This window comes from Theropithecus gelada, chromosome 11, assembly GCF_003255815.1.
Source record: "Theropithecus gelada isolate Dixy chromosome 11, Tgel_1.0, whole genome shotgun sequence".
In the NCBI taxonomy this organism is placed as follows: Eukaryota; Metazoa; Chordata; class Mammalia; order Primates; family Cercopithecidae; genus Theropithecus; species Theropithecus gelada.
The window spans coordinates 11,415,559-11,442,960 of record NC_037679.1 but is presented as its reverse complement, the minus strand read 5'-3'; the positions used below and the strand labels follow the sequence as shown (position 1 = coordinate 11,442,960).

At 47.7% G+C, this 27,402-nt stretch overlaps 2 protein-coding genes and 1 pseudogene across 2 annotated transcripts in view; 1 reads left to right on the top strand and 2 right to left on the bottom strand.

The window, feature by feature from the left end:
- Window positions 1-27,402, bottom strand: part of LOC112635356 (keratin, type II cuticular Hb6) — a 60,724-nt gene that overhangs the window by 29,637 nt on the left and 3,685 nt on the right. The gene's annotated exons all lie outside the window — the stretch shown is intronic.
- Window positions 1,580-18,582, bottom strand: LOC112634214 (annotated as a pseudogene).
- The window catches only part of LOC112635355 (keratin, type II cuticular Hb1-like), a 9,456-nt gene continuing 2,817 nt past the window's right edge, over window positions 20,764-27,402 (top strand). Inside the window, exons 1-6 of the mRNA XM_025403458.1 lie at window positions 20,764-21,441; window positions 23,364-23,572; window positions 24,213-24,273; window positions 25,246-25,341; window positions 25,846-26,010; window positions 26,238-26,363. Of these exons, the coding sequence (XP_025259243.1) occupies window positions 21,058-21,441; window positions 23,364-23,572; window positions 24,213-24,273; window positions 25,246-25,341; window positions 25,846-26,010; window positions 26,238-26,363 (1,041 nt within the window). The 5' untranslated portion in view covers window positions 20,764-21,057. The remainder of the gene's footprint in view (window positions 21,442-23,363; window positions 23,573-24,212; window positions 24,274-25,245; window positions 25,342-25,845; window positions 26,011-26,237; window positions 26,364-27,402) is intronic.

Here is a 27,402-nt window from a genome sequence, read left to right as displayed (position 1 = left end):
AGCACAGAGCTGGACTAAAGAATCTTGAAAGAATCTTCAGGCAGCTTGTTTGCATTTGCGAGTGTTGGCAGGTCAGTATTTATCAAGCAGGGCTGATGTGTGAGCCCAGTGGGGCCATGCCTCCTACCCCTCAGGAGGGTGGCAGCCTGCCAGCCAAGTTTCAGTCCCATTCCTCTTGCATGAGACTTTTCTGTTTACACAAGAAGAGGGCTTTTTGGATACCTGTCCTCCGGGCAGGCACCCAGAAGAACACAGCAGACACTCTGGCACTAGAGTGCCTTAAAAGGTAAAGCCCAGGCCTCTGGCCAATGACGCACTTTAGCCCCACCCAGGCACATAGAAAGCAGAAACTATTGTTGTATTGATGATGTAACTTCATGCAATAGAAAGGAATGTGGGCTCACTGTATAGAAGCTTCTCTTGGGCCTGTGTGGCAGGTAAAGAACCCAGAAACCCAGCCTTTATCTAGCCACCCCACTCCCCAGACTGGTCTATCTTCCAACCGCCAAAGTTCAATGCCTTGTAAAAACTTGGACCAACTTACACCCTAGATCTGAAGTAGAGACACAGCCGGAGCCTCCATCGGATTTCATAGCCCACATTTTCCTCCACCCCAGTGTGTTGTTCCCCTGCCCGCCACCAGATCATATTAACAGAACTGGGTGGCCCAATTGTGTGTTAAACCAGAACTCAGGCTTTGGCCACCCAAGCCAAGAGATATGTTCATATCTCTCCAGCCCCCATCTGCAAGGGCCACCTGTCCTCAAGTGCCCCATCAGGGAGCTAGAAGGCACTGACCCAATCCCCATCCCACCCTTTTCTGTTTCTGCTTGGTTTCCTCATCTATGGCCCACCTCCCTACCCAGAACCTCATCTCCAGGAATCCTAGAGTGTTTTCCTCACCATCCTGTTCCCTGCACCAAGCACTATGAGACCATTCAGTAAGTACATGTAGAGTGAATGGACGGATGGAGAATGGAATTCTCAGCTCTGCTGACCAGACGCTATGGGCCCCGGCTAGACCCTTCTGCATGAATGAACCTTTTCTCTCGCTTTCCCCACGGACTCCGGGATCCCCATTCTAAAGACCCTGGTTCTATAATATCGAATCACCATACGCTTAAGTCACATAGACCCGCACACCAGGAGGGGAGGAAGTTGCTTCCTGGTATTGTTCTCGCCCTGACCCCTCCACTGCAGCCAGGTTTGTCTGCGCTCTGGGAATGGCCTGGAGAATCCAGGTTTAAACGCCTGGCAGCTCAGACCATTGCACAACTTTTTATTGAAGAAAAGTCCCTGGAAAGAAGGGAAGGGAGCAGTTCCGAGGGGCAGGGTTCTTGGTCCAGGTAAGCTGGCCAACTACCTCTACCTAGTGGCACCAGCGTCCAGGCCCTCTGCACTGGGGATGGTCATAGTCCCGTAAACTGTGCTCCAACGCCTCACGCCCCGGTGTGGGGGGCAAAAAGGAAAGATGATGTGGGGTCAGCTGTATGGGAGGGGGCATCTGAGACAAGAGGGCTAAGTCTTTAGGGCAGAAGCTGAGGGTTCCTTGTCTTCTCCGGAGCGAGGCGGGAAGGGTTCAACATCTGCTGGAGCCCCCGCTGCTGAAGCCCCCGACACAGCCACAGCCAGGGGAACCGCAGAGCGCGTAGCCGCCGCCAGGGGCGCTGGTCTCCAGGGCGCCGGAGCCAGCTCGGGGCTGGAGCAGGCGGGCGGAGCCCGGGGCGGGGACCCGCGGAACGCAGGACTACTGTCGGAGGGAGGAAAGCCATTGCGTACCCCAACCCCAAGCCCCAGAAGACAGAGTTGCAGACATCTCCTCCAGCGGATAGATACACAGACCCTCCTCCCCACCAGGAGACAGATGTATAAACTCCTCCAAAGGAACAGGTACACAGACCTCTCCCCAAAGAACAGACCACAGGACCCCCTTCCCCACACACGCAAACACAGAGTCACCCCCGAGAGAAGAAATAGCCCCCGACAAAAGAAGAGGCACAGAGGGAGCTGTCACAGACACAGGAACAGAAACACAGCCCTTCTGCCTTCTTAAGAGGAGGCACGCCAAGGTGTGGACAGGGAAGGAGGGAATAAGGAGAATAAGATAATAAGATCCGACCACGCCAGCCTACTGTTTACTTACTGATGCTCCCTGCCCCAAATCCCAGACCAAGCCTGCGGGAAGAAGGAGGAAGCAGGTGAGTCCATCCGTCCACTAAGTTTCGTTTTCGCATTCCCCAGGACACACACTCTTGACCCTCCCAGACAGCAGTCCTTCCACCCTGCAAGCTCCCTGGTGCGCTCTGATCACTCCTGCCTTAGATTCATATAACTCACTTTTGTTGATGACTCTTTGGAGGAAAGAGAAGACAAAAAAAAAAACTTTCTTTGGCCTGACTTGATCTTGGAAGGTGAGACCGTGATGGGGACATTTGAAACCGCTAAATGAGGTTTATCCCAGGAACAGGGAGAGTTAAACTCTAGGAAACTGATTATTGTAGTTTACCACATCTAACCATTTAAATTAGTACAAAAAAAATTTAATGAAATTCAATATTTCCTAATTTTAAAAACACATTTTAAAATCTAGGATTAGGAAGAAATGTCCTTAACTTGAATGCCATTAATCAGAAACCAGGGACAGTGATCTAGATTCCAGCTTCTTCTCCAAACCCAAGGCTGCTAGGGGAAGTGCTGTCTATGAAGTCAGGGGACCCCTTCCCTTCTTGCACCTCGCCCCCGTGTGCATTCAATACACGAACAGCCAGGGAACAGTAACTCACACTTGCACAGTGTCTGATGCTTTTCACAGGCTTTTACTCCACCATCTCACTGGGGCCTCACAACCACCCATGAAGTTGGCCAGATGGATGTGACTTTTCCCATTGTCTTTCCTCAGGCAAACTGGGGCACATTCCATCCACCACGTGCAAGAGGGGAGTGAGTGACCCTGCCAGCCAACAGTTGGGTCAGACTGCATTTTAAGCCTGTGCTCTTTGCTCTCCACCAAGGTCATACACACCCCCTCAACCCAGAGAGCAAGAACTGTTCACACCAGCTCATTGCAAACTTTCTTCTAGGGCAGATGGAGTGTGGGGGGACAGACCCCAAAACATCATCTCAATCTCTTCTGTGTTCCCACTGCCCCCTTTTTCTGCTCCTGTTCCCAAAAGCTGTATGCCCAACAGATCTGGGTGGAGTCCAAGACACCTCATCCCTGTGTGACCAGGGAGCCATGTGTATGAGTCTCACCATAGAGAAAGAACTGTGGTCTCCTCCAAGCCTCTCTTGAGCACCAAAGCCCAGCTCCAACCCAAGAGCTACCAGAATCCTTGCCACTGAGGACTAGGGCCTCTTCTTCCTGGGGGCTCTGTGACCTCACCTCATTACAATCACAGAGTTCTGCCCAGGAGGCCTCAGGGGCATAGGGTAGAAGGAGGCCATACTGTGACCCCAGATGGGAAAATGGAAGTTTCTGGGCTGAAGTGGAACTTAAAGGAAAGTGGAGGAGGGGAAGGCTACCTCAGATGGAGGAAATGTGTGGAGCTGAAGAGCTTAAGCTTATGGATGGGCACTGGGGAGCCACAGAGAGTGTTTGAGCAGAGGAGTGGCCTGACATGAGATGTGATTGTCTAGAAGCAGTGTAGAAGATTGACAGGAGGGCAAGAAATTGAGACTGGGGATGCCAGTCCCAAGACTTGGTAGGAAATCTTGGGTAAGGCAATGACTTTAACCTGTAGGAGTGAGTAGGGGCTAGAGAGCACAAGCTGCTGTCAGCATTTTCCTTTTGTTTTATAAATTTCTCATACATGCAAAAGAGTATGCAAAACCTACATTTATTGATTTCAATAGCAACAATAATAAAACAAATCCTTGTGTACCCACCAGTACCTTCAAACCCCCCTGCGGGATTTTTTCTGATCCATCTCTATCCATCTCTAACCCCATCTGATCCCCAAAGTAACCACTGTCCTGAGTTTTTATGTTGGTCATTCTCTTGCTTTTCTTTATTACTATGTCATATGTGTGTATCACTAAACTAGTGCTGAGTTTTCCTACCTTTAAGTTTTATATAAACAGAATTACACCTTGTACATTTCTATGACTTGCTTTTTCCTCCTCAACATTCTAGTTTTGAGATTCATCTTTTTGATGCATATAGTTTTATTTCTCAGTGCTGTATAGTATTCCAAAGTATGACTATATATATAGATATAGATAGATATACACATATATATATGCATTTTCCTATAGGCAGCACATGTGTTTTTTGTTTTTGTTGTAACAAACAATGCTGCCATGAACTTGCTTGTACATATCTGCTGGTGGACCTCAGCAAAAGGTTCTTTGGGGTACTAGTTGTCAAACTGTTTTTTAACCTCAACTTTAAATAAGAAATATATGTTGTATCATGAATCACTATCTACATACAAATATACACACATCTACTGAAATAAGTTTCATGGAAAAATCATTTACTTCTACTATGTGTAAGGCAATCTGATCTAACCAATCACCTTAACACATTCTTTTACTTTCAACTTATGTCCTCATGTTTTAAGTTTATTTCTTATAACTAGCATATTACTTTATTATTTAATAATAGAATGAAAATGAAATACTCATGAACCCACCTACTGTCCCAAAACTAAAACCTTACTAGTAATTTACATTTAGCTTCATGCTCCTTCCCTACTCTGTCCTCTACTAACCACCCCAGAGGTAACCACTTCCCTAAAGTTAATAAAATTCTTTTGTTTTTTCTTAGTTTTATCACATACATGTATATGCCTAAATATATATTTGTTTCAGTTTTTTGTTCTTTTTTTATAAAAAGGGTGTCACACAAGGTCTTTTTTTAATTCAATATCATGTAGCTAGTATTCCTCCATTATCGTATTAGTATTCCATTCTTAGAGTATTCCATTGTGTGACTATACCACACTTTAGGTAATTTTATTATTGTTTTGTTTTGTTTCTTTCTCTTACAAAGGTGGTGCTATGAAGATTTTTCTACACATCCTCTGATGCACATATGTGAGGATTTGTATACAACTACAAACAGAACTTCTGACTCATAAGATGGTCACAATCTTATAAAGGTGTTAACTTTATAATATAAAATTATTTTCCAAAGTTGTTATAACAATTCACATTTTGCTCAGCAATGTGAAAAAGATTCATATTCTCTTTAATGTGTCTTAATTTCCAACAATTAAATAATTCAATCTCATTTTTGGTGTTACTTTATATTTTCATCATTACTGTTAAAGTTTAATATCTCTTTAAATATCTATTACGTGTGTATTTCCTTTTCTTTTGCCTTTATTTTTCTATTGGGTTTTTGTCTTATTCTAAATGACTATAAGTGTTCTTTATATTTCTGAGTATTACTATTATATCACTTATATATATCACAAATATTATCGTTTACAGCTTATCTTTTCACTTTGTCACCTATTTTGAAAAATAAAGTTGATAGTTTTAATGTAATCTAATTTATCAGTCTTTTATGTTGAGCATTTTATGTGCCTTGTTTAAAAATCCTTCTCTACACCAAGGTCAGAAAAATATTCTCCAATATTTTCTTCTGAAACTCTTAAAGTTTTGCTTTTGATATTTGTAATTTAAATTAATTTGAAACTGATTTTGTGTATAAGAGAGAACGGGGACCTAATTTTATTTTTTACATGTGGTTAACCAATGCATAGTCCTTTTCACTACTGATCTGCCATACCACTTCTATTGTACAACAAAATCATTGATTTATTTACAAATAAATTTAGGGCTATTTTGTTCCATTGGCCAGTTTGTCTGTTCTTGTGTGGGTACTATACTTTCTCAATTACTATAACTCTATGATACATTATAATCCCTGAAATACAGAGTACCTATTTCTTCCTTTTCATCATTCCTTAGCTATTCTTGACCTTCGTTCTTCCCCATAAATTTTAGAATCAACTTGTCAAGAATTATGTAAATCTTTGTTTGGAATTTGAGTGTAATTGCATCAACTCTGTAGATCAGTTTAAGGATAATTAACATATTTATGATAGTAAAGCTTCCTATCTAAGAACATATATATCTCTTCATTTAATTATGTCTTCTTTATCTTTTGTTTCCTATAACATTTTGTATAATGTTTATATTTCTCTAGGTGTAAGTCTTTTGCATATGTGTTAGATTTATTTCTAAATATCTTATGCATTTTAAATCATTGTTTTATCAACTTAATTGAGATATAATTTGCATACAATTGTATCTCAATAAAGCGCACACATTCTAAAAGTACAGTTCAACAAATTTTGACAGATATATGCTCCAATCTAATCACCACTGAATGAATCTAGTTCATTATTTTTTGTTGCTGAATAATATTTTATTGTATGACTGTATCTCAATTTGTTTATCCATTCATCTACTAGTACACATTTGGATTGTTTCCAATTTGGGGCTATTATAAATAAAGTTTCTATAAAATTCATGTACAAGTCTCCGTATAGATCTGCTTTTATTTCTTTTGAGGAAATACCCAGGAGTGGAATTGCTGCATCATTTGATAAGTGCATGTTTAACTCCATAAGTAATTGACAAACTGTTTTCCAAAGCAGCTAAATCATTTTACACTCCATGAAAGTTTCAGCTGATTCACACTTGGTATTGTCAGTCTATTAAAGTCTATTAAATTTTAGCCTTCTAAAGCTAGCAAGAAACAAGGAGGAAAAGAAGACCGGAGAAGGGAAGGGAAGAGCAAGACAGCAAGGGAAGGGGAAGGTTGGAAGATGGCTGGTGAGAGGCTATTCCCTTCGTGGGTTCAGTCGGGCCAGAATCCTCAAACAGGACACGCCCATGGGCTACGTGCCACTCCTCTCTACAGCCCTTCTCAGCTTGGGGGCAGCAGGGGCCAAGGAAGAGGGATTCCCACACAACAAGAAGTAAGAAATGGGAAGCAGAGAACATGGATCAGGGTGGGTCAAGCAGTGGCGCCCCACCACCAGGCTGCACAAGGTCAAGTAGGGCCAGCTGGGACCCTTGCAAGTGTGAGAGGCTGCGCTGGGTGCATCCTCAAGCTCTGCCAACTTAACACTTCCTGCAGCTGCTGACACAGGCCCCATCCCACAGGAGCTGATGCCGCAGGTGCAGTTGGCCAAGAGGCCTCCACATGCAACCACACCAAGGAGCTGCTCACACCTACACAGGGACAGCAACGAGAAGTTAAACCCTTTGGTAGGGATGGGAGCTGGTCCCAAAAAGCCCCACCTCCAATCAGCACTGGCTTCCTACCAGCTGGGAGCAGCCAGGAGGACGGCTTCTGCTTACCTCCATCTCCAGGGGTGAAGATGGCATTGCTTCCCTGTAGTCTGGGCCAGGGACTGACACCCTGACTAGGAGTGAGTCCATCTTGGGGTTTAATCTTAATCCCTTCTTCCTTTCCTTTTTTTTTTTTTTTTTTTTTTGTGTGTGTGTGTGTGTGTGTGTGTGTGTGTGTGATGGAGTCTCACTCTGTCAACCAGGCTGGAGTGCAGTGGCACAATCTCGGCTCACTGCAACCTCCACCTCCCAGGTTCAAGCAATTCTTATGCCCCAGCCTCCCAAGTAGCTGGGATTACAGGCAAGCACCATCATGCCTGGCTAATTTTTTGTATTTTTAGTAGAGACAGGGTTTCACCATGTTGGCCAGGCTGGTCTCAAACTCCTGAACTCAAGTGACCCACCTGCCTCAGCCTCCCAAAGTACTGGGATTACAGGTGTGAGCCACCGCACCCAGCCTCAATCCCTTCTTTCCATAAATGTGAGCTCTTACTATATTGCCCAGGCTGGTCTCAAACTCCTAGGCTCAAGCAATCCACCTGCCTCGGCCTCCCAAAGTTCTGGGATTACAAGAGTGAGCCACCATACTCAGCTGAGACCCTGTCTCAAAAGAAAAGAAAAAAAAAATCAGGACAACCTCAGGATCTACGACATGTGGATTTGATGACAGCTCATTCAATCCACATGTATTTAAAGAAGATTAAATGAATGTTTTAATCCAGTAAAGTGACTGACATCTTGAACATGGACAAGTATGTTTGGACAGGGAGAGAATAAGAGCTTCCTACCAAAGGGGAGAAATTATAATTTTCTTCAACCCACATAAATTTGTAGTTGAGACAGACTCCTGCAACAACAGACAGATTAACAAGAGAAAAACAAGCAAGTTTACCAACGTGAGCAGCGCACGTCATAGAAGGAGAAAAGTAACAACCAGGGACTCTACATGGACAAAGGGACTGGAGAATGAATGCTGAGATCCAGGTAGGGCACACACAGGCTGTGTGGTTTATGTAGTTATTCGTCAGTACTCATGAGGGACTGGTTCCAGGACGCCTGCAAGTATCAAAATCTGAAGATGTTCATGTCCCTTATATAAAATGGCATAGTATTTGCATTTAACCTATACACACCATCCCATATACTTTAAATCACCTCTAGATTACTTATAATATCCAATGCAATGTAAATGCTATATGAATACTTGTTATATTGTATTGTCCAGAGAGTCATGAAAAGAAAAAAAGTCTGTGCATGTTCAGTATAGTTTTTTTCCAAATATTTTCAACCTGCAGTTGGTTGAATCCACAGATTCAGAGGGCCAACTGTATATTCATCTTCAACAAGGAATAATCAATTTTAGAGAAATGACAAGACAAAGAAAAGCAGTTTAAGGCTTCCAAAGATGAGAAAAGGTGGGAAGGTAAATTTATGGGTAAACTAATAGAGTAAAGTCCACCCAGATTCCTCTGGCGCCACCTCTAAGCTCATAATGGTTGTAAGGAGAATTTACATCTTGGCTTTTGGCAGAAAAGCAGAGAGGATAGAAAGACCTTTGTCTTTGTAATTCTCTGTTCTGCTTTTAGGCAAACACAGGGAAAGCAGAGAGCTCCCCTGCATCTTCTTAATTGCTTTTAGCTTGATAAAATATTTATGTCAGGCCAGGCACGGTGGCTCACACCTGTAATCTCAACACTTTCGAAGGCCAAGGCAGGTGGATCACTTGAGCTCAGGAGTTCAAGACCAGCCTGGGCAACATGGCGAAACCCCATCTGATATGGTTTTGTTGTGTACCCAACCAAATCTCATCTTGAATTGTAGTTCTATAATCTCTATGTGTCATGGGAGGGACCTGGTGAGAAGTGATTGGATCACTGGGGCAGTATCCCACACGTGGTTCTCATGAAGATGAGTGAGTTCTCATGAGATCTGATGGTTTTATAAGCATCTGGCATCTCCCCTCCTGGCACTTCTACTTCCTGCTGCCTTGTGAAGAAGGTGCCTTGCTTCCCCTTCACCTTCTGCCATGATTGTAAGTTTCCTGAGGCCTCCCCAGCCATGATGAACTGTAAGTTGATTAAACCTCTTTCCTTTATAAATTACCTACTTTCAGGTATGTCTTTAGAGCAGCAAGAGAACAGACTAATACACTACCTCTACGAAAAAAAAAAAAGAAAAAAATTAGCCAGGTGTGGTGGTACACACCTATAGATCCAGCTACTCAGGAGGCTGAGGTGGGAGGATGGCTTGAGCCCAGGAGGTCAAGGCTGCAGTGAGCCATGATCACACCACTGCACTCTAGCCTGGGTGACACAGTGAGACTCTGTCTCAAAAAAAAGATAAATATTTATGTTAAACATACATATTTTGAGGTGATGCATTCTGGTTCCTCCACTATGGTGAGGATAATAAGACTGCCACTCTGACAAGTCTGGCATAAGGAATGATTCCACTCAAGACTTGTCGTTTGGCTCCCTCTTTATAACTGTGTAGCTGTAAACGAATGGAACCACTTCTCCCTTGGTATCTCCACCCTCAGAGCTAAAAAATTCTTCCCACTGGCAAACCTCAGAGTCTCCCTTCAGGGCCAGAATTACTCACAGATATTCACAGCATGGATGCCATCACACAGCCTGGTGCAGGAGAGAAAATGTCAGCATTAGCACTGGGCATTAATTCCTGACAATGACACCAGAGGCCATGTGGTCACCAGCTCTGAACTCAGTCAAGCAAGGGGTCACCCAAGCCTCTCCCAGAAGGTGAGTGGAGGGAAGACCTGGGTCTAGCACCCTCAAAGTCCCAGCATTGTCCTAACCCTGTTCCAAAAGAACACAAGTGCCAGGCTCTCCCAGATCCCCCCGGGAAGGGGAGCCTGTGAAAATGCAGCAGGACACACAAGTATTCTCCAACTGTCCCAATAACTCCGTACCAGGCTGACTCCCTGACCCCCACAGTCTCCCTAAGCCTCAGGTTTTTCATCTAATAGAAGAGACAAATATCTTCCTATTTGTCTTTCAGTGTGAGGCACCATTCCATCCTGGCCCCAACCAGCAGTTTCTTGAACCAGTTCCCACCAGCTCACAAGAGCCTATTGTGTACATTTCTAGCCAATTCCACATGAAGTCAGAGCAACAGCCTGAAATCAGCCATGACAGAAGTATATACAACTCTGAAATCAGTAAGTGTTATAAATTAGGGCGTTGTTCATCTCAGAGAACAAGTTCTTGAACATTTACAGACAAACCATTATCCCTAATAGATCATGCAAGGAGCCTATTGGAAATCGGCCTGTGGACCTCAACTAAGACGCCACTCCTTGGACTGCGCTCAATACTGGTAGAGGTCCTAAAAGTGTTCCAAGATGAAAACAGAAGTAGTAGTGAGGGCTGGGTCAGTGATGGTGCTAAAAAGTGGGGTGGGTTTATGCAGATGAGCTCTGGGCCCAGCTGTGCAGGTTGCACCCACCTTTGTTCCTCACCATCTAGAAGTTGGCAAGAAGAGGCAGCCTTCACATCGGGGCCCAGCTTGGAGTTCATCACCTCCTGGTACTCCCTGATCAGGCAGGCCATGTCCTGCTTGACCTTCTACAGGGCGCCCTCCAGCTCGGCCAGCTTGCAGCAGTCGTCGCTAAGGGCCACCTCACCCTGCCACTCAGACTGGGTCACCGCCGCCTCCAGCTTGGAGTTCTGGGGGACCAGAAGAGAACAAGATAGGTTATGGTCTCTCTGTCCATTGCCTGGATATGCCCAGTCTGCCATTCAGCTGGGAGCACCTCAGAAACTGGGCCTCTTGCCTTCATCACCTGGGACTCCCTGACTGACCACAATCAGGGACTCTGCATGGACAAAGGGACTGGAGAATGAATGCTGAGATCCAGGTAGGGCACACATAGGCTGGGTGACAAAGGTTAGGCCATCAGTCTCTCTGGCCTTGGGCACAGATGCCCCATACCTGGCACTTGGCATTCTCCACCTCGGCCGTCAGCCTCTGGATCATGCGGTTCAGCTCCTTGATCTCCGCCTTGCTGTGGCCCATAGTCTCCCCGTGCCTGATCACTGTGGCCTTCACCTCCCCGAACTGGGGGAAGCAGAGATGCTCATGAGGCTCATTGTGGGATATCCCATCCTTTAGGGATGATTGTGCAGGCTGTGCCTGTGCCGTTGCAGGCTCAGCCTGTGCAACCACATATGGCAGTCCTGCCCCGCCACCCCAACCTGAGAGCTATTGGCCTACTATCCATAGGGATCAGAATCCCCAGACAAAATAAGTCTATCTAATAGGTATCTCACATCCTGCCCTCCCAACTGCCACATCTAGCAGGCAGGTGCCACATCTGGCAGGCAACTGTGGTACCAAGACTCAGCCTCAGCCCAGCTGCAGGTGACAATGTTGTCATACTGTGCCTTGATCTCAGCAATGATGCAGTCCATGTTCAGGTCCTGGCTGTTGTCCAGCTTGACAATCACAGAAGTGTCTGAGATGTGGGATTGGAGAATGGAGATCCCCTACAGGAGGTGGGGGCAGTGACTTAAGTTGAGAACATAGCTGTAATTTGAACAAACAGTTGCATTAGGGATGTTGCTGAAGTTGGCCAATAGGTGGACTTTGTAGGTCATGTAAAGATTTCAGTTCGACATGACAGATACAACACTCCATCAAGTTACTCTCAGAAGGTTGGGCATGGTGGCCTATAATCTTAGCACTTTGGGAGGCTGAGGCAGGCAGATCATCTGAAGTGAGGAGTTTGTGACAAGCATGGCCAACATGGTGAAATCCCGTCTCTACCAAAAAAATACAAAAATTAGCCAGTGTGGTGGCGCATGCCAGTAATCCCAGCTACTTGGGGGGCTGAGGCATGAGAATTGCTTGAACCCGGGAGACAGAGGTTGCAGTGAGCCAAGATCACACCACTGCACTCCAGCCTGGACAATAGAGACTCTGTCTCAAAAAAAAAAAAAAAGTTACTCTCAGAAGCTACTGATTGTGAATTTCGAATTACAACATTATCCTGCCAAGCGAATGAGGAAGGTGTAAGCAAGGAAAAATTTAAGGAAGGTAAGAGTTGCATGGCGACTGAGAAGTCTTGATCCATGGTCTTGGGAAAGCTGTCCACATCTAGAATACTGTCTGCTTCTGGGAAGAAACTTCTCCTGTTGGCTTTATCTTAAGGTCTCCAATGGATGTGCAGTTCTAAGAGTCTGAATGGGCCCTTTTGAGTTGTGAGATGTAAACCCAAAGTTCAAGGCCCTGACGTTTTGCTGAAGAGTGGGTGATAAGAAGAACTTGGTATGGTCCCCTCCAATGGGGCTCCATGGCAGTCTTTCTCAGATATAGTCTCCAGATAACCTGATCTCTGGGTTCTAGGTTGTGAAGGGTTTGATTGTCCTCAGTGGATAGATCTTTAAAAGCTTCCTTTACCTGGTGAAAATATACTTTGGCATAATGCATTAAAACCTTGCAGCATTTAGTTATGTCAGAGTTTAGGAGAGTAGAAAATAAATGAGGTTCTATTATTAGGGCATAGGCCTTCCAGTAACTATTTCATAAGGGATCAATCTATGATGTATTACAGCAGTGGTTCCTATTATGGAATTAGACTTCCAGACTCATTTGTTCTCATGACCTGTTTTACTTTAACCCAGTCATGTGATTCAAGAACCAAGACTAATGGGTATATTACAAGACAAGTTTGCACCAAAAGCCCAAACAGATTTTCTTGCAAATTGACCTATGTGCCAGGGTACTACAGCACTTTTTTTTTTCCTGAGATGGAGTCTTGCTCTGTCGCCCAGCCTGGAGTGCAATGGCACAACCTCAGCTCACGGCAACCTCTGCCTCCCAGATTCCAGCGATTCTCCTGCCTCAGCCTCCTGAGTAGCTGGAATTACAGGTGCGTGCCACCACACCCAGGTAATTTTTGTATTTTTAGTAGAGACAGGGTTTTACCATGTTGGTCAGGCTGGTCTCAAACTCCTGACCTCGTGATCCGCCCGCCTCAGCCTCCCAAAGTGCTGAGATTACAGGCGTGAGCCACCGTGCCTGGCCAGCGCTCTTTTAACCTATAATAACTCTACCTCAGATCCTTGGGCAGAAACTGCTAATTCCAACATTCCTAGTTGGAATTAGGAATACATTCGTAGTAATGTATTCATGAACAATAGAACTGAAAAAAGGGTCTTGTGTGCACTCATGGGGTATACTTTTCTTTGTGGAGTTGTAGCCAACCTTACGCTTGGGCAACCCTCATACCTTGAAGGATGGAAAATGATGGACCAACGCAGGTTAGGAATTATAATGGTACCTTTGTTGCTCCATAATCAGTCAGAAACAGAACACTGGTCTGCTCTTCCTAAACTACATCATAGGTTAAAAAGAACATCATCAGGAGACTTTAACCCTTCTGGATGAGCATGATATGTTAGATCCCTTTTTCCATAGCTTGGTGTAAACATAAATGAGGCAATGATTTAAAATCTACCTCTCACAGTAGGCTCTATAGCAGATTCTACTGCAAAGGCTATGCTTGCACAATAGACTTCCAATATTCTTGCTAAAGTTGTACTAGATAATAGAATTGCTCTAGATTACCTACAGGCTGAACAGGGAGAAGTCTGTGCAATTGCCAACACTTCTGGTTACATGAAACTATATATATTATTTTAGAAAATTGAGAGACTGACCAAAAGTAGGGGAATTGTTAAACTAGATTTGACCTGAAGAAGTCTCCCTTTGAGTTTTTACATGATGACCCGCAATCCGACTTAGTAGGCAAACAAACTGAAACCTTGTTAGGGTCCACCCAACTGGACTGTTTCTCCCTCCCACAGACCTAAGCCCCAAAGGCCAAAAGTAAAACCCCCCACCCCAAACCCACCTGTAACTGTCTGACCAGAGCCAGCTGTTCCAGGATGCGGTCAAGACATCTACCTTACACAACAGAACTGGCAAGAAAAACATCTACAGGAAGCAGTCAGACACCTGGCACAAAGGACCCCCCACTCTGTTTTCTTTTTCCTTCACCCTAACCCAGTTCTACGCCCTATAAAACCTTGCAATAGCCTATAAGTGGGACTGCCTCCTCTGCTCTTGTCAGGAGGTAGCCTGGCAGGACTGACAATAAATCAGTTTGCCTGAACTTGGTTCTATTGGCCTCATTCCTTTCTCGGCTGTCCTTCCAATTATCCCTTACAAACCTAACTTCAGAATTATCCTTTGTAACAAATAGCTGAGTCTCAGCCAATCACGGTAACTGAGCTTCAGTCAATCACAGGCAGCCAAATGTTCACAAACACCAGCTGTAAACAATCCAGCCGTTTCTATACCTCACTTCTGTTTTCCATGTGTCACTTTCTGTTTTCTGTCCATAAGTGTTTGGGACCACAGTGCAGCCAGAGTTCCTCTGATCAGTTCTAAGGGCTGCCCAATTCTAAAATTGCATATAAAATCCAACTAAGATCTTTAAACTAAATTTGTTGAAGTTTTGAAATTTGGCATCTTTCTTCCACAAGCTCTCTGTATCTGAACTGTCAGAGTCTTTCTGGGCCTTGGGTTCCTGTGCCTGTCTGTCTGTCTGTCTGTCTGTCTGTGTGCCTCTCCCATCAGACTGGGACCTCAGGCAGGCAGAGACTTGCCTGGCTCTGATTCTTTCCTCAGTGCCCAGTCCCGGCTGTGCACATGGTGGGGGTTCAGGAAGGGTGTGATCCAGGACACCCACCTTGTGGAGGAAGGCAGCAAACCTGCTATTGAGGCACTTGATCTTCTCCTTCTCCTCCTGCTTTATGCACCATGCAATTTCCATGTCGAGGGGCATGAGGAGGCTCTCACTGGCCAACACAATGGTGATGCAGGCAGTGCTGGGCCCACATGTGCTGCCAGAGTGGTAGCTGAATCTGTGTTCACAGGAACCAGTGCCAAAGCCCTCAGTGAGGCCACGGTAGCAGGTGCTGGCCGTGATGCAGCAGCAACCAGACCAGGGCCCACCGGGCAAGATGCAGCTGAGAGCTGGGTCATAACCATATCTCTGAGTGGTTGCCCAGGACCTGGATTTGCAGACTCCACTCGGGAGCCCAGGCAAGACAATCTACAAGTCATGGTGACTCTGCTGGTGGACAAGAAGCCAGAGGAAGAAGAAAAGGACTCTGATCTCTCCCTCACTGCTAGCACCTTTTACAAACCTGGGCACCTGGGTCTGTCTGCCTCCCCACGTGGAGAGGCCATATTGTCACCTTTATAAGCCTGGGAAATTTCACAGTCATTTCTCCTCCCTCCGGGGTAACATCATCAATATGGAACTTTGGAAAATCCTACACTCAGGCAATTCTGAAACGTTGGCAGCATTTCTTCCACAGCTGAGGGCTGACAGTGCCCAGGAGTCAAGGTCAACCAACACCTGTGAACTCCACACTTTGTGAAGTAATTGTGGAGCCGGGGGGAAGCCAGGTTGGGACACTTCCTTTCAGGTGGTTAGCTGAGCTCACAACCTCACAGTTTTTCAGTTTGGGCCATCAGGTGAGCTGTAACCAGGGACAAAGGACAGACCATCCTCACTCCGGGTGGTGAGTCCTGGCTCCTTCAAGTGGAAGAGCCTTCCAGGTTCTTCCCAGGCAGGGCCCCAGGGTTGAGTCCTAAAGGCAGCCTGTGACACCTGCCTCCTATCATAGCCAGTAGGAGATTGTGTCTACCTCTACCAAAACATGGAAGAGTCAACCACACAACCAAAAAAGTTTTATCCAGCTCTTCTTGCCACAGGAGCCACGAAGTGGGTATGTGGGGGTTCAGTCAGGCTGATGGGAAAAATTTTAGTTATAATAGCCACAAAGCCTCTTGGAAGGCCTGAGAGTTGGCATAACTTCAGTAATCAATCTGGCTGAAGGCAGTCTAGTCCCTTTACCTTAAATTAAATAGATTAAAAGTAAATACAAAGGAATGTGGGGGAGTTTATCTAACTGGCTTGTTTACTCATGTGGTCCTAAGACTAACCTTTGATCTACAAGGGTGCTTAATGGCTTTCTACTGGGAGGTTCACAATGTCAATTACCCTCTAGTGGTGTTGACTCAAGCCTTTGTCAATTAATCTTTACTGAATAAATGCAAGTCTCGCTGGCTAGTCTAGGCCATGGTCGCAACTGTTTACAGCACTCTCCAGGGAATCTGTAAGCGACCCGGACTCTCAGTCGACCGACAAGCATAATATCTGCATCAGTGCAAGTTATTCATCCATCATTGGGTCAGGGTCTGTGGGACAGACCCCAGCATGGGTGGATATGTGTAAGCATCTGGTTTGAGGGTTCCGAGTATCTGGATCCCTCTGCCTGCCCACCCACCTCCCTTCCTTCCCATGTGCCTTTAATATTTCTCACCCCCACTCGACAGTGTCTCCCTCAACTCCACCAGAAGCACAGGGCCACGCTCTCCAGTCTCTTGCAAAGGCTTCCTCTTTATCAGAGGTACTCCTCAAGAGAGCTTCTCCCATCAGCTTTCAGACAGGCCCAAGGAACCTAACTGAGACATGGGAGTGGAGGTCTCCAGCCAGGAGAGCATCAGTGTGTAGGAAGCCACAGCCCCCAGACCTGAAAGAGCAGGGCAGGGGGCTGGGGGGCTCTGGATGGTGACCAGGGCAGTGAAATAACAACAGTACCCAACAGTAACTAGAATGTACAGACCACTTACTATACAGTAGGCAGCATGCTAGTGCTTTACACATACCTCACCTGATCCTTGCCATGTCTCTGGCAAGTTCTATTACCTCAATTCTAGATGCAAAAGAAACAGAGGCTCAGAGAGGTTGTGTGCAAGTTTTCACTCACATTGTAAGTGGCAGAGCCCAGGTGTGTCTGATTCCAGACACACTTTTGATCACTATACCATAAAGAATGAAGAAATGTATTTCTGAAATGGACACACTGGTGTTCAAGATGTTTCATAACGAAGTTACCAGAAGAACACACACGCGCATGTGCACACGCACACACTTTTACACATATACACTCTCTGTGTACTATCCCCATGTCCCGTTCACTCACACACCTCTGAGCATGACCCTCTGCAGGTCAAGAACCTCCAGCACTTCACTTGATATTCTAAGCCCACCCTGCCCATCCACCATATCCACCGTGCAGCCTCAGCCAGACTCCTTCCCCCTGCCCTTGCCAACCCCTATTTTTCAGCCAAAGCAGATGACCCACTATTCCCTTCACATCCGCTGGCTTCCCTTGCTTTGTGTCTTTGCTTACACCAGTCCCTCTGCCCGAATCCTCCCCTCTCTCATCTCAGCACTTTCAAGTCCTCACCTTCTCCAGGCCAAACCAAAGTGTCATCTCCAAGGACCTTGCTCTGACCCCTGGTCCCAAGCTCCCATGGCATGGTGTTGCTCCACTATAGCCAGACCCCCTGCGGCTTTGCACTAGGGTCCTCTGTATGCATGCCTGTGCTATCTGAGGACTCCAGTCTCTCCTTCATGCTCTGAGCCTGGTTCCTGATGGGTATTTAGTAGATGTTTTCTTCCTGCCTTGAACTGGCCCCTGGGACTCACTGGGAGGTTAAAGAAAAGGCATGATAACCCAAACAGAACACTAGCTTTTCACTGATAGACTGGTATATTGGTGACAAAAGGGGCTGGGGGGGTGTTTTCTAGAAGATCTGGCTGACAACGAAGAAGCCCTCCTCTTCCCTGGCACTTGTGACAACCAACCCTCTCTATGAAGAAGTATGTCCTTAATTGTTTCTGAAATTTCTCAAGCTTCAGCCCGTTTCTCTCCCCTGAGTTCCAAGAATAATAAAAAGACCACAAGAGATCATGTTTCCCTGAGGCTGGGCCAGGGATTAGCACTAACATTGTAGAAGACCACTGTGATCTAGATGTAAAACCTCTCCCTTCCAGCCCCTTCACATTGTTTGCTTAGCGGGAACAATGTAGCCTGCAGCTCTTCTGTTTCTCTGGATTTTAAAAGCACGTAATTATCTGTGTGGACAAAGGCTGATTATTAGCATCCTCATTGATTGTAATAGCATAGAAAGTCCAGGCTATCCACCCACCAGAACCCAGAAAGGGATCCAAGCAAGAATCATGTAAGTGCCTTCATAAGTCTAATTTAAATCCTCCATGCTTCAGGGTAAGTCCGTATCCTCTCGTTTCCTCTCATCCGGGAGACACCAAGGGAACACTCCTCCAATACTACTTATTCTCAAAAGAAAATTGGAATCAAAATACATAATCCTGAAGCTAAGCATTAGTCACACAGCTGGTGACTGACACAGCAGGAGCACCGTCATCTTGGACAAACACCGTCACTTTAAGTTCCAGCTCCCTTTCTAGCCTCATGCATTTCAAGGAAATCACTTCTCTTCTAACTACAAGCAGACAGAAGGAGCAGGCACTAAAACACAGATAAGACAGCTCAGGCACAGAGGGAAGCAGGAGGAAAGTCTCGTGGGTAACCGCCAAACTTCACCCTCATACAATGGGCCCCAGTAAAACAGTGGGCCTTAATAAGCACATTCCTTTCCCTTCAGGTGCACTAAGCTAGAGAAGCTAAAAGCAGACTCAGGGGATATGCCTGAAGCTGCAGAAAGATGTTTGGGAACAGACACACACCTCCCCCTCCCAGATAAGCACAACAAAGACACAGAAGTAGTCCAAGCCTCTTATAAACTCTCCCACCCTGAATCCTTAAAAAAAAAAACAAAAAAAACAAAAAAAAAAAACTATTAGTCTTAGAGAGTGTGCCTCTGACCTAACTTGGCCAGACACCCCTCTCAGGCTTGTTTTCTCTAAAATAAACCTGTCTTGACTGGCAAGCCACCTTTCATGTTTCTTTCTTCTTTCTTTAATTCTTACACTGACTCCCTGCTGAAGCTGGGGCAAGGGCACAAGCCTGCGGAGTTGGGATCCAACTTCTATAGAGGACTGAACTAAGGTTGGCTTTAAACTGCTGCAAAACAGACCAAGCCTGGGCCAAAGGAATCCAAGCCCATGAGAGTGCGGAAAAGACAGGAAAAGGGGTAAGAGGAAATGAGATGCCAGGCAGCTTAAAGCCAGGACTGGCTGTGATGACCTCTGGAGTTCTAAGACTTAATTACTGCTTTCACAATAATAACTCGTATTTAAAAGCAAAGGAAGCTGAGGGTGATTTGCATGCTTCTCTTTAATGCTGGCTGCTGAGTGCACACTCCTGGTTTCCTCTGCCAATAATTGGACACATAATTAACCTCCTTTATAATGGATTATGGCCTTCTAGAGTTGGTGGCCATGACCAAGCCTCAGTTGAGGGGAAGGCCTTGGATCAGAAAGATTTCCCCAAGGGCCCAAAGCCTAGCAGTCTGTGCTCCTGCCACCAACAAAAACTCCACCCTCACTCAGCCCCCAAAGATTCAGACCCTGGGTAAGACCAGGGTGGAGGAGGGCTTGGAGGAGGGGTCACCTTTCAGATTCTGACTCTGCCCCTCTATGGATCCTTCTTTTTTTTTTTTTTTTTTTTGAGACGGAGTCTCGCTCTGTCGCCCAGGCTGGAGTGCAGTGGCCGGATCTCAGCTCACGGCAAGCTCCGCCTCCCGGGTTCACGCCATTCTCCCGCCTCAGCCTCCCGAGTAGCTGGGACCACAGGCGCCCGCCACCTCGCGCGGCTAATTTTTTGTATTTTTTTAGTAGAGACGGGGTTTCACCGTGTTAGCCAGCATGGTCTCGATCTCCTGACCTCGTGATCCGCCCGTCTCGGCCTCCCAAAGTGCTGGGATTACAGGCTTGAGCCACCGCGCCCGGCCTGGATCCTTCTATGTATGACCTTAAACAAGTCACTGGACCACCCTGAGCTCACACCTTCCCAATCAGGTAAATGGGCACAATAATACCAACCTCAGAAGGACGCCCTGGGAGCTAGAGGAAATAATGTAGCATAAAAAGGCCTCAGCACAGTATTAGGCACATTGCGGGCACTCCATGAGTACAACTCCCTTCCCCTCACCCAAGCAGAGTAGAGAGGGGTACAGGAAGGAGGGACGCTTACAGGAAGAGGAGGTATGAGCTGAGTCCTGCGATAGAAGAGAAGAGAAAGGTTTTGCCCAAAGGGACACAGCATGAAATGATAAATTAACAATAGAATACACAGAACAAATAATGAATAAATAAACTAACATTTACAGAGTTCTTATTAAGTGATAGGCAGGGCCCTAAATGCTTTCTGGTCATTATCTCATTAGATCCTGGCAACAACTGTCAGTGCTTACTATTATTATCACTATTTTGCCTGTGAGAAATTGAAGCTTAGGAAGGTTATTCAGCTGCCCAAGGTCATGACATGAACCTGCGGGACTGACTTCAGAGGCCCTACCCTCTCGACACACTCATACACTCGCCCCCCCCGCCCCCCGCACACCGTGCAGAGATGCCAGATAACCCCGCTGGCAGGGGACCAGGGCTATGAGACTGGGACCGAAGCTGGGGCCCGATCCAAGAAGGCAACGCTCCGAGTCCCGGTGGAGGGGTGGACAGGCAGAGGGGTTCCACTCGCACTGCCCGCAGCGCATGGGCAGCGGAGCTGACCAGGCGCTTCCTGGCCCCATAAAGCTCGGGCGGGAGGTGAACGCCGTTTTATGGAGGCGGCCGGGCGGCCCGGCCCGCTTTGATTCCCGGCTCCGCGAGGCGCAAGGGCCGAGCCCTCCAAGCTCGTAAACGCCTTGGCCGCGAGCTCCCTCATATAAGGCGCAGCGCGGGCTTGGGGTCCAGCCGCCCGCTCCTGCTGCCGCCGCACCATGTCCTGCCTCTCCTCCCGCCTGAGCACCCCCTGCGGGGTCCGCGCCTTCAGCTGCATCTCGGCCTGCGGGCCCCGGCCCGGCCGCTGCTGCATCACCGCCGCCCCCTACCGCGGCGTCTCCTGCTACCGCGGCCTCTCCGGGGGCTTCGGCAGCCGCAGCGTGTGCGGCGGCTTCCGCGCCGGCTCCTGCGGACGCAGCTTCGGCTACCGCTCTGGGGGCGTGTGCGGACCCAGCCCCCCATGCATCACCACCGTGTCGGTCAACGAGAGCCTCCTCACGCCCCTCAACCTGGAGATCGACCCCAACGCGCAGTGCGTGAAGCAGGAGGAGAAGGAGCAGATCAAGTGCCTCAACAGCAGGTTTGCGGCCTTCATCGACAAGGTGGGTGTCCTGGATCATACCCTTCCTGAACCTGGCGGTCCTGGGAGGAGATGGAAATTCCCAGAGTGGTCTCTCTAGAAATGGGGAATGAGGACGGCTGATATTTTATATAATTTTAGGCGGTGCCGGCCCATCGTATTAAATAACACTGAAACATCTGGTAAGAAAATACATCTTCTTTAATGTCTGTTTCAATCCTTAAGATTAGGTGGGAAAAAAATCTCATTGGATGCTAATGTCTTTAGCATCTCTCTAATACTTGCTTCCCTCCTGCTTCTAATAAAGAGAGCAAGCCCTGGCTTCAGAACTGTCTAGGACAACTGTTTCTGCTAGAATTTAATGTTCTGTAATTTCCCTTTATGTATGCCTAGTGATGACGGTTTTACATCTCTAGTGGTAATATGAAGTTACTCTTTTAACCTGATACGTGTAAATGTTAATTGAATCAACCTATAGGCAAATTAGGAGTAAAATAGTATATGGGATGGCAAAATCCTGAAGTCAGCCTTGAGTGTACATAGAAGAAAAAGGAGGCAGAGAGAGGTTGAAGGGCTGGTCCAAGGGCCCACAGAGAGTGGGTGCCCAAGCAGGGTTCTAAGCCCAGGCCCTCTCCAACTCTCCAGACCCTGGGCTAGAAGGTCCACAGCTTGGGACCCCAGCTGCCCCACTCCCTCTAGAAGGGGCTGGTTCACCTCAACAGGCACTGCACCCTGGAGAGGTAACCAAGAAGTGGTTCATGGAATGAACACTGGCCCAGGAGCAGGCGACCTGGCCTCCGTGCTCAGTTCCTCTACTGACGCACTGTGTGGCACTGGGCAGAGGCTTCCCTTCTCCACCCCAGTGGCTTCCTCACCAGGGCTGTGTGTGGTGTAGCGTGTGAGCTGCTCATGACTCTGAAAGGAAAGATAGGGCCCAAGGCAGCCATGAGACCCCATAGCCAAGACCACCTAAAATTATCCCATGTAATATCAGCAGTCCCTGCTCCCCATGTCTGCAAGTTCCAACCTGGGAATTCCCAGCTGCACTCATGGAGCTGGATGAAAAGGACCCCAGGGCTTAAAGGCAGGGAGACATCTCAGCTCCAGCTCAAATGTATGAGAAGTGGAAAACTGGAAGCCAAGGTCCCTAGTTTGTTTGCTGACATCCTTTCTGGCCAGCACAATGTATTGTTGCCATGTGTTCCTCCCGTTTCAGTGAAATCCAGGAAAAGTGTACAAGCCTCACTTCCCTAGGGTCCCCACCCTCCCTGTTTTCCAAAACCTCCCCCCATTCACATTACCTGTCTGGCCCCCAGAGACATATGACACAGTGTCCAACATAAGAGTTTAGGCCACCTAGGACCACGCCCTGCACTCCTGGATGCCTCTTGAGGCCCCAGGCATCCTGCTTGGTAGAAGCCTAGCCTCTTTGACCTCCCCAGCTAGGAAGCCCTTCCCACCTTGACCACCTGTTCAATCAAACGTCCACCAAGCCAAGGGCTGGCTATAAGGACATCAATAAATAAGCCATAGGCCCTGCCCTGAGGGAGCTTATAGTGCAAGGCATTCTCCCTACTCTATCCCTCCCAACACTGCTCTGCATTCCTTTCCTCCAGGAAGTCTTCCCTAATTGTCACTACCCCCTACCCCCATCTGTCTCCCCCTAGCCTGACAGTAACCCAGCACAGCCCACAGGACTCTCAGTTTCTCACTCATCCCATCCAGGCCCACCTGGACAGACCCTCACTTAGGCCCGAATAAGCAATTATGAAACAAGGATTCTCCCGCTGCATCCTCAGGACAGAAGAGGCCAGCAGGGGCCATGTGGTCTACCCCTTGCCTCTGCACATCTCACTGCCAGTTCTGTCTTGCCTCTGGCTGTTCCCCAAGGAGGGCTGGGGATATTGACTCCTCCCACTGACTTTTCTCCCACTTCCACACCAGGTGCGCTTCCTGGAGCAGCAGAACAAACTGCTGGAGACAAAGCTGCAGTTCTTCCAGAACCGTGAGTGCTGTGAGAGCAACCTGGAGCCCCTGTTTGAGGGCTACATTACAACTCTGCGGCGGGAGGCCGAGTGCGTGGAGGCCGACAGTGGGAGGCTGGCCTCAGAGCTCAACCACGTGCAGGAGGTGCTGGAGGGTTACAAGAAGAAGTGAGTGCAGTGGGAGGAGGGTTTGGAGAAACTAAATGGGATTGAGTCAAAGTATGATACATTTGGGTTAGACTGCCAGAGGAACTTCCCAACAGGAAGAAAATAGTACAATAATCCTGTGGGGTGTGGGGAATTTCTTTCCTAGGCTGGGAGTTTAAACATTGGAGATTCTGAACTGCTCCAGTTACTTCATCATTATGTATTTATTTCATTAATTCATCAAACATTTTATTGATCATCTACTCAATGTTGTAGGTGCGATGTTGGGCCCTGAGTGGGAAAGGAGTAAGGAAGTAAGAAGGAGGAGAAAGGAGAGATTCCAGAACTGGGCAGGGTTCCTGCCCCCCCACCCCCCGCAAGGAGTTACAGCCCAGAAACAGAGAAGAGGTCTTTGAAAATGTGCAGAACCCCCACCCTGACCCATGTCAGGAATGAGAGTCTCTGAAATAGAAAGAGCTTTGAGTCACATGGGTTGGTTTGAATGCCCAGAAGAAAAGAATGGACAAGTTCCCTTTGGTCCAACACTTTTTTGATTCTTGCGACCACCTCCAAAAGATCCAGTTCCTGGAATGTGTTTGCCTGTGCCTTCATTCCCATTTTTTTCCTCCCCAGATCTGAGCCTTGTGTGTTTTGTCCCCAGGTATGAAGAAGAGGTGGCACTAAGGGCCACTGCTGAGAATGAATTTGTGGCCTTGAAGAAGGTGAGTGACCCCAGAATCCTTGTCCCCTAACTCAGAACTGAGGCCAGAGACAGAAGGGTCCTAGACCCAAAGGTTTGAGCTAGGAGGCCTTGACTAAAATCAGGCTCTCTGTAGTTCAGAGAGGTGGAGGGACTCCCTTAGAATCACACAGCCCAGCTTCTTTCTATTCCTTTCCACAGTGCTCCAGTGCTCCCTGGGTGCCTCTGGCAACAGAATATACTGCCTGCTTCAGGCAGTGCAATATTCTCCCCCATCTGAGGTTGCTCCCATATAGCCACCGGCTTTTCACCTCCTTCAGCCCTGCACCTGGCATAGAGTAGGCACCCTATAAATATTTGTGAGTGAAACAGCATGTGAATTGTAGACAATGGCTGCATCCTCAAGCCAGCAACAACTCAGAACCGCGGGCAGGGACAGTGACCGTCATTCCTTGCTTCTTAGACTTGACTCTGTACAAGTGCCTGGACTCTCATTAGGCCCTTCCAGCCACCTCCCTATGAGGAAAGCAGGGGTTATTGTGAGAAAATGAGGCGCAGAGGTTAAGGGGACTGCTCAGAGTCACACTGACTCGGAAGGGACAGAGTTGAGCCCTGAGCCCTTTTCTGACCACAGACCTAGATTATCTTCCATGAGATTCCAGAGCGGAGAGGGGTGGGGCATCATTAGAATTTACCCATTGTACACTAGATCCTAAGTTTTCGTGGTAGTGCATGGCATGGATTCTAGAGGAATCATCCCAGTGGGTACCAGAGGAAGTGCCTGCAAACCTCAGTATCCCCCTCCCTTACCTGAACCTGCTCTTGACCCTACTACTAACTGCATAAGGGGCTTTGCCACGGCATGATACCAGGCACTGGGATGAGCATGTACAGAGGGTTTCCAGGGAAGCTGCTCAGCCTGATGGTGTAGGAAAAAAACAAGGGTTCTGAATTGTCTCCCAGTGCAACTCCTGTGCCATCTTCTCCCCTTTAGGATGTGGACTGTGCCTACTTGCGCAGATCAGACCTGGAGGCCAATGTGGAGGCCCTGACCCAGGAGATCGACTTCCTGAGGCGGCTGTATGAGGAGGTGCGGGGTCACAGAGCAGCAGGGCAGCAAGGAGGATATGAGTTAGACACTGGAAAAGACTTGTCACAATTCAGCTTCTGACCCCATGGTGGGACAAGGGGAGAAACCCCAGGCAGGTTCACCGTGAGCAGGTGAAGAAATGTGGCTTGACCTCCCACTGCTATGCCCCGGGCAAGCTGGTGTTCCTGGTTACTAAAGTGACAATTGCCACAAGGTGGTAAACTCTGGTCCTAGACCCAAAGGTTCAAGCTGGAAGGTCCTGATTAAAATCAGGCACTGGGCCTCAGACATGGACTCTCTACCTCCAAGTCCTCTAGGCCTCAGGACTCTGGGCTTGAGGAGTCTTGAGGGGGTCCCAGGGTTGAGGTGGAAGACTATAACTGGGAGAGTGGAGCTTCAGAGAGTGAGGAAGCCAGGAAAGGGGACAGGGGATGATGATGAGGGTGGGCTACCAAGAGTAGGGCTCTGGTCTAAGAAGCTCTTGCCACTCGCCCTCTCCTGCAGGAGATCCGCATTCTCCAGTCGCACATCTCAGACACCTCAGTGGTCGTCAAGCTGGACAACAGCCGGGACCTGAACATGGACTGCATCGTCGCTGAGATCAAGGCACAGTACGACGACATTGTCACCCGCAGCCGGGCCGAGGCCGAGTCCTGGTACCGCAGCAAGGTGAGTGGCACAGGATACCTGCCTGCTAGACATGGCAGTGGGAGGGATACAAGGTATCTATTAAATAGGCTTCCTTTTCTGGGGATTCTGGTCCCTACAGATGTTGGGGTGGCAGGGCAGGACTGCCATGTGTGGTTGCTCAGGCTGAGCACTGCATAATCATCCGTGGTGTCCTGAATGGATGGGAGGTCCCACCCTAAGCCTCATGAGCATCTCTACTTCGCCAGTGCGAGGAAATGAAGGCCACGGTGATCAGACATGGGGAGACCCTGCGCCGCACCAAGGAGGAGATCAACGAGCTGAACCGCATGATCCAGAGGCTGACAGCCGAGGTGGAGAACGCCAAATGCCAGGTGTGGGAGCCCAGCCCACTCCTCAGTGTAGGAAGAGAGTGGGGTTAGCCCTCAGCAGAGGGATTTGGGTTAGACTCCTTGCCAATGTGTGGGGACAAGGGCAAACACCCAGCATGAGGACGGACAGCCTCCTCCATGGAAAATGTTCTCCATTCTCGCTGAATGGAGGCATTGGGGCAATATGGAGGGAATGAGGTGACAAGGGCTTTCCTGCTTCCAAGGGCAGAGTGGGGCAGAGGAAATAGCACCAGTCTAAGGGGCAGGAAATCTGGGCTCTCAAACCAGCTCTGCCACTAGTTTGCCATGAGACTTGAGAAAGGCATTTAACCCCTCTAGCCTGTTGCTCTAGATCAGTGATCGTATATTCAAACATCAGCGGGGTTGGTAAATGAGCAAAGCAAGCAAGCTGTTCCCAAGGCACTTGGGTATGATCGGGATTATGGCAAACTGGAAAGCACAAAGGGCAGGGCTAGGCAGCTCCAACTGAGGCAGGCCATGCAGAAATGCGGGTCCAGTATGGCCAGATCCTCTGATCTTTTGAAAGAAGCCAGGAATTTCAATTATTGTGTTAAATTTCCAAAATTGAAGACACCGTGCAAACACGCCTGGGAGCACTAATTTGCAACCCCTGGCCTAACAAATAGATAAGGCCTCTTCTTCCTCTACTAGTCAGTGGTCAGTGGTTACCTGGTCTCTGACCCTGAAGCCAGAACAGAGATTCTTTTTTTTTTTTTTTTTTTTTTATTTATTTATTTATTATTATTATACTTTAAGTTGTAGGGTACATGTGCATAACGTGCAGGTTTGTTACATATGTATACTTGTGCCATGTTGGTCTGCTGCACCCATCAACTCGTCATTTACATCAGGTATAACTCCCAATGCAATCCCTCCCCCCTCCCCCCTCCCCATGATAGGCCCCGGTGTGTGATGTTCCCCTTCCCGAGTCCAAGTGATCTCATTGTTCAGTTCCCACCTATGAGTGAGAACATGCGGTGTTTGGTTTTCTGTTCTTGTGATAGTTTGCTAAGAATGATGG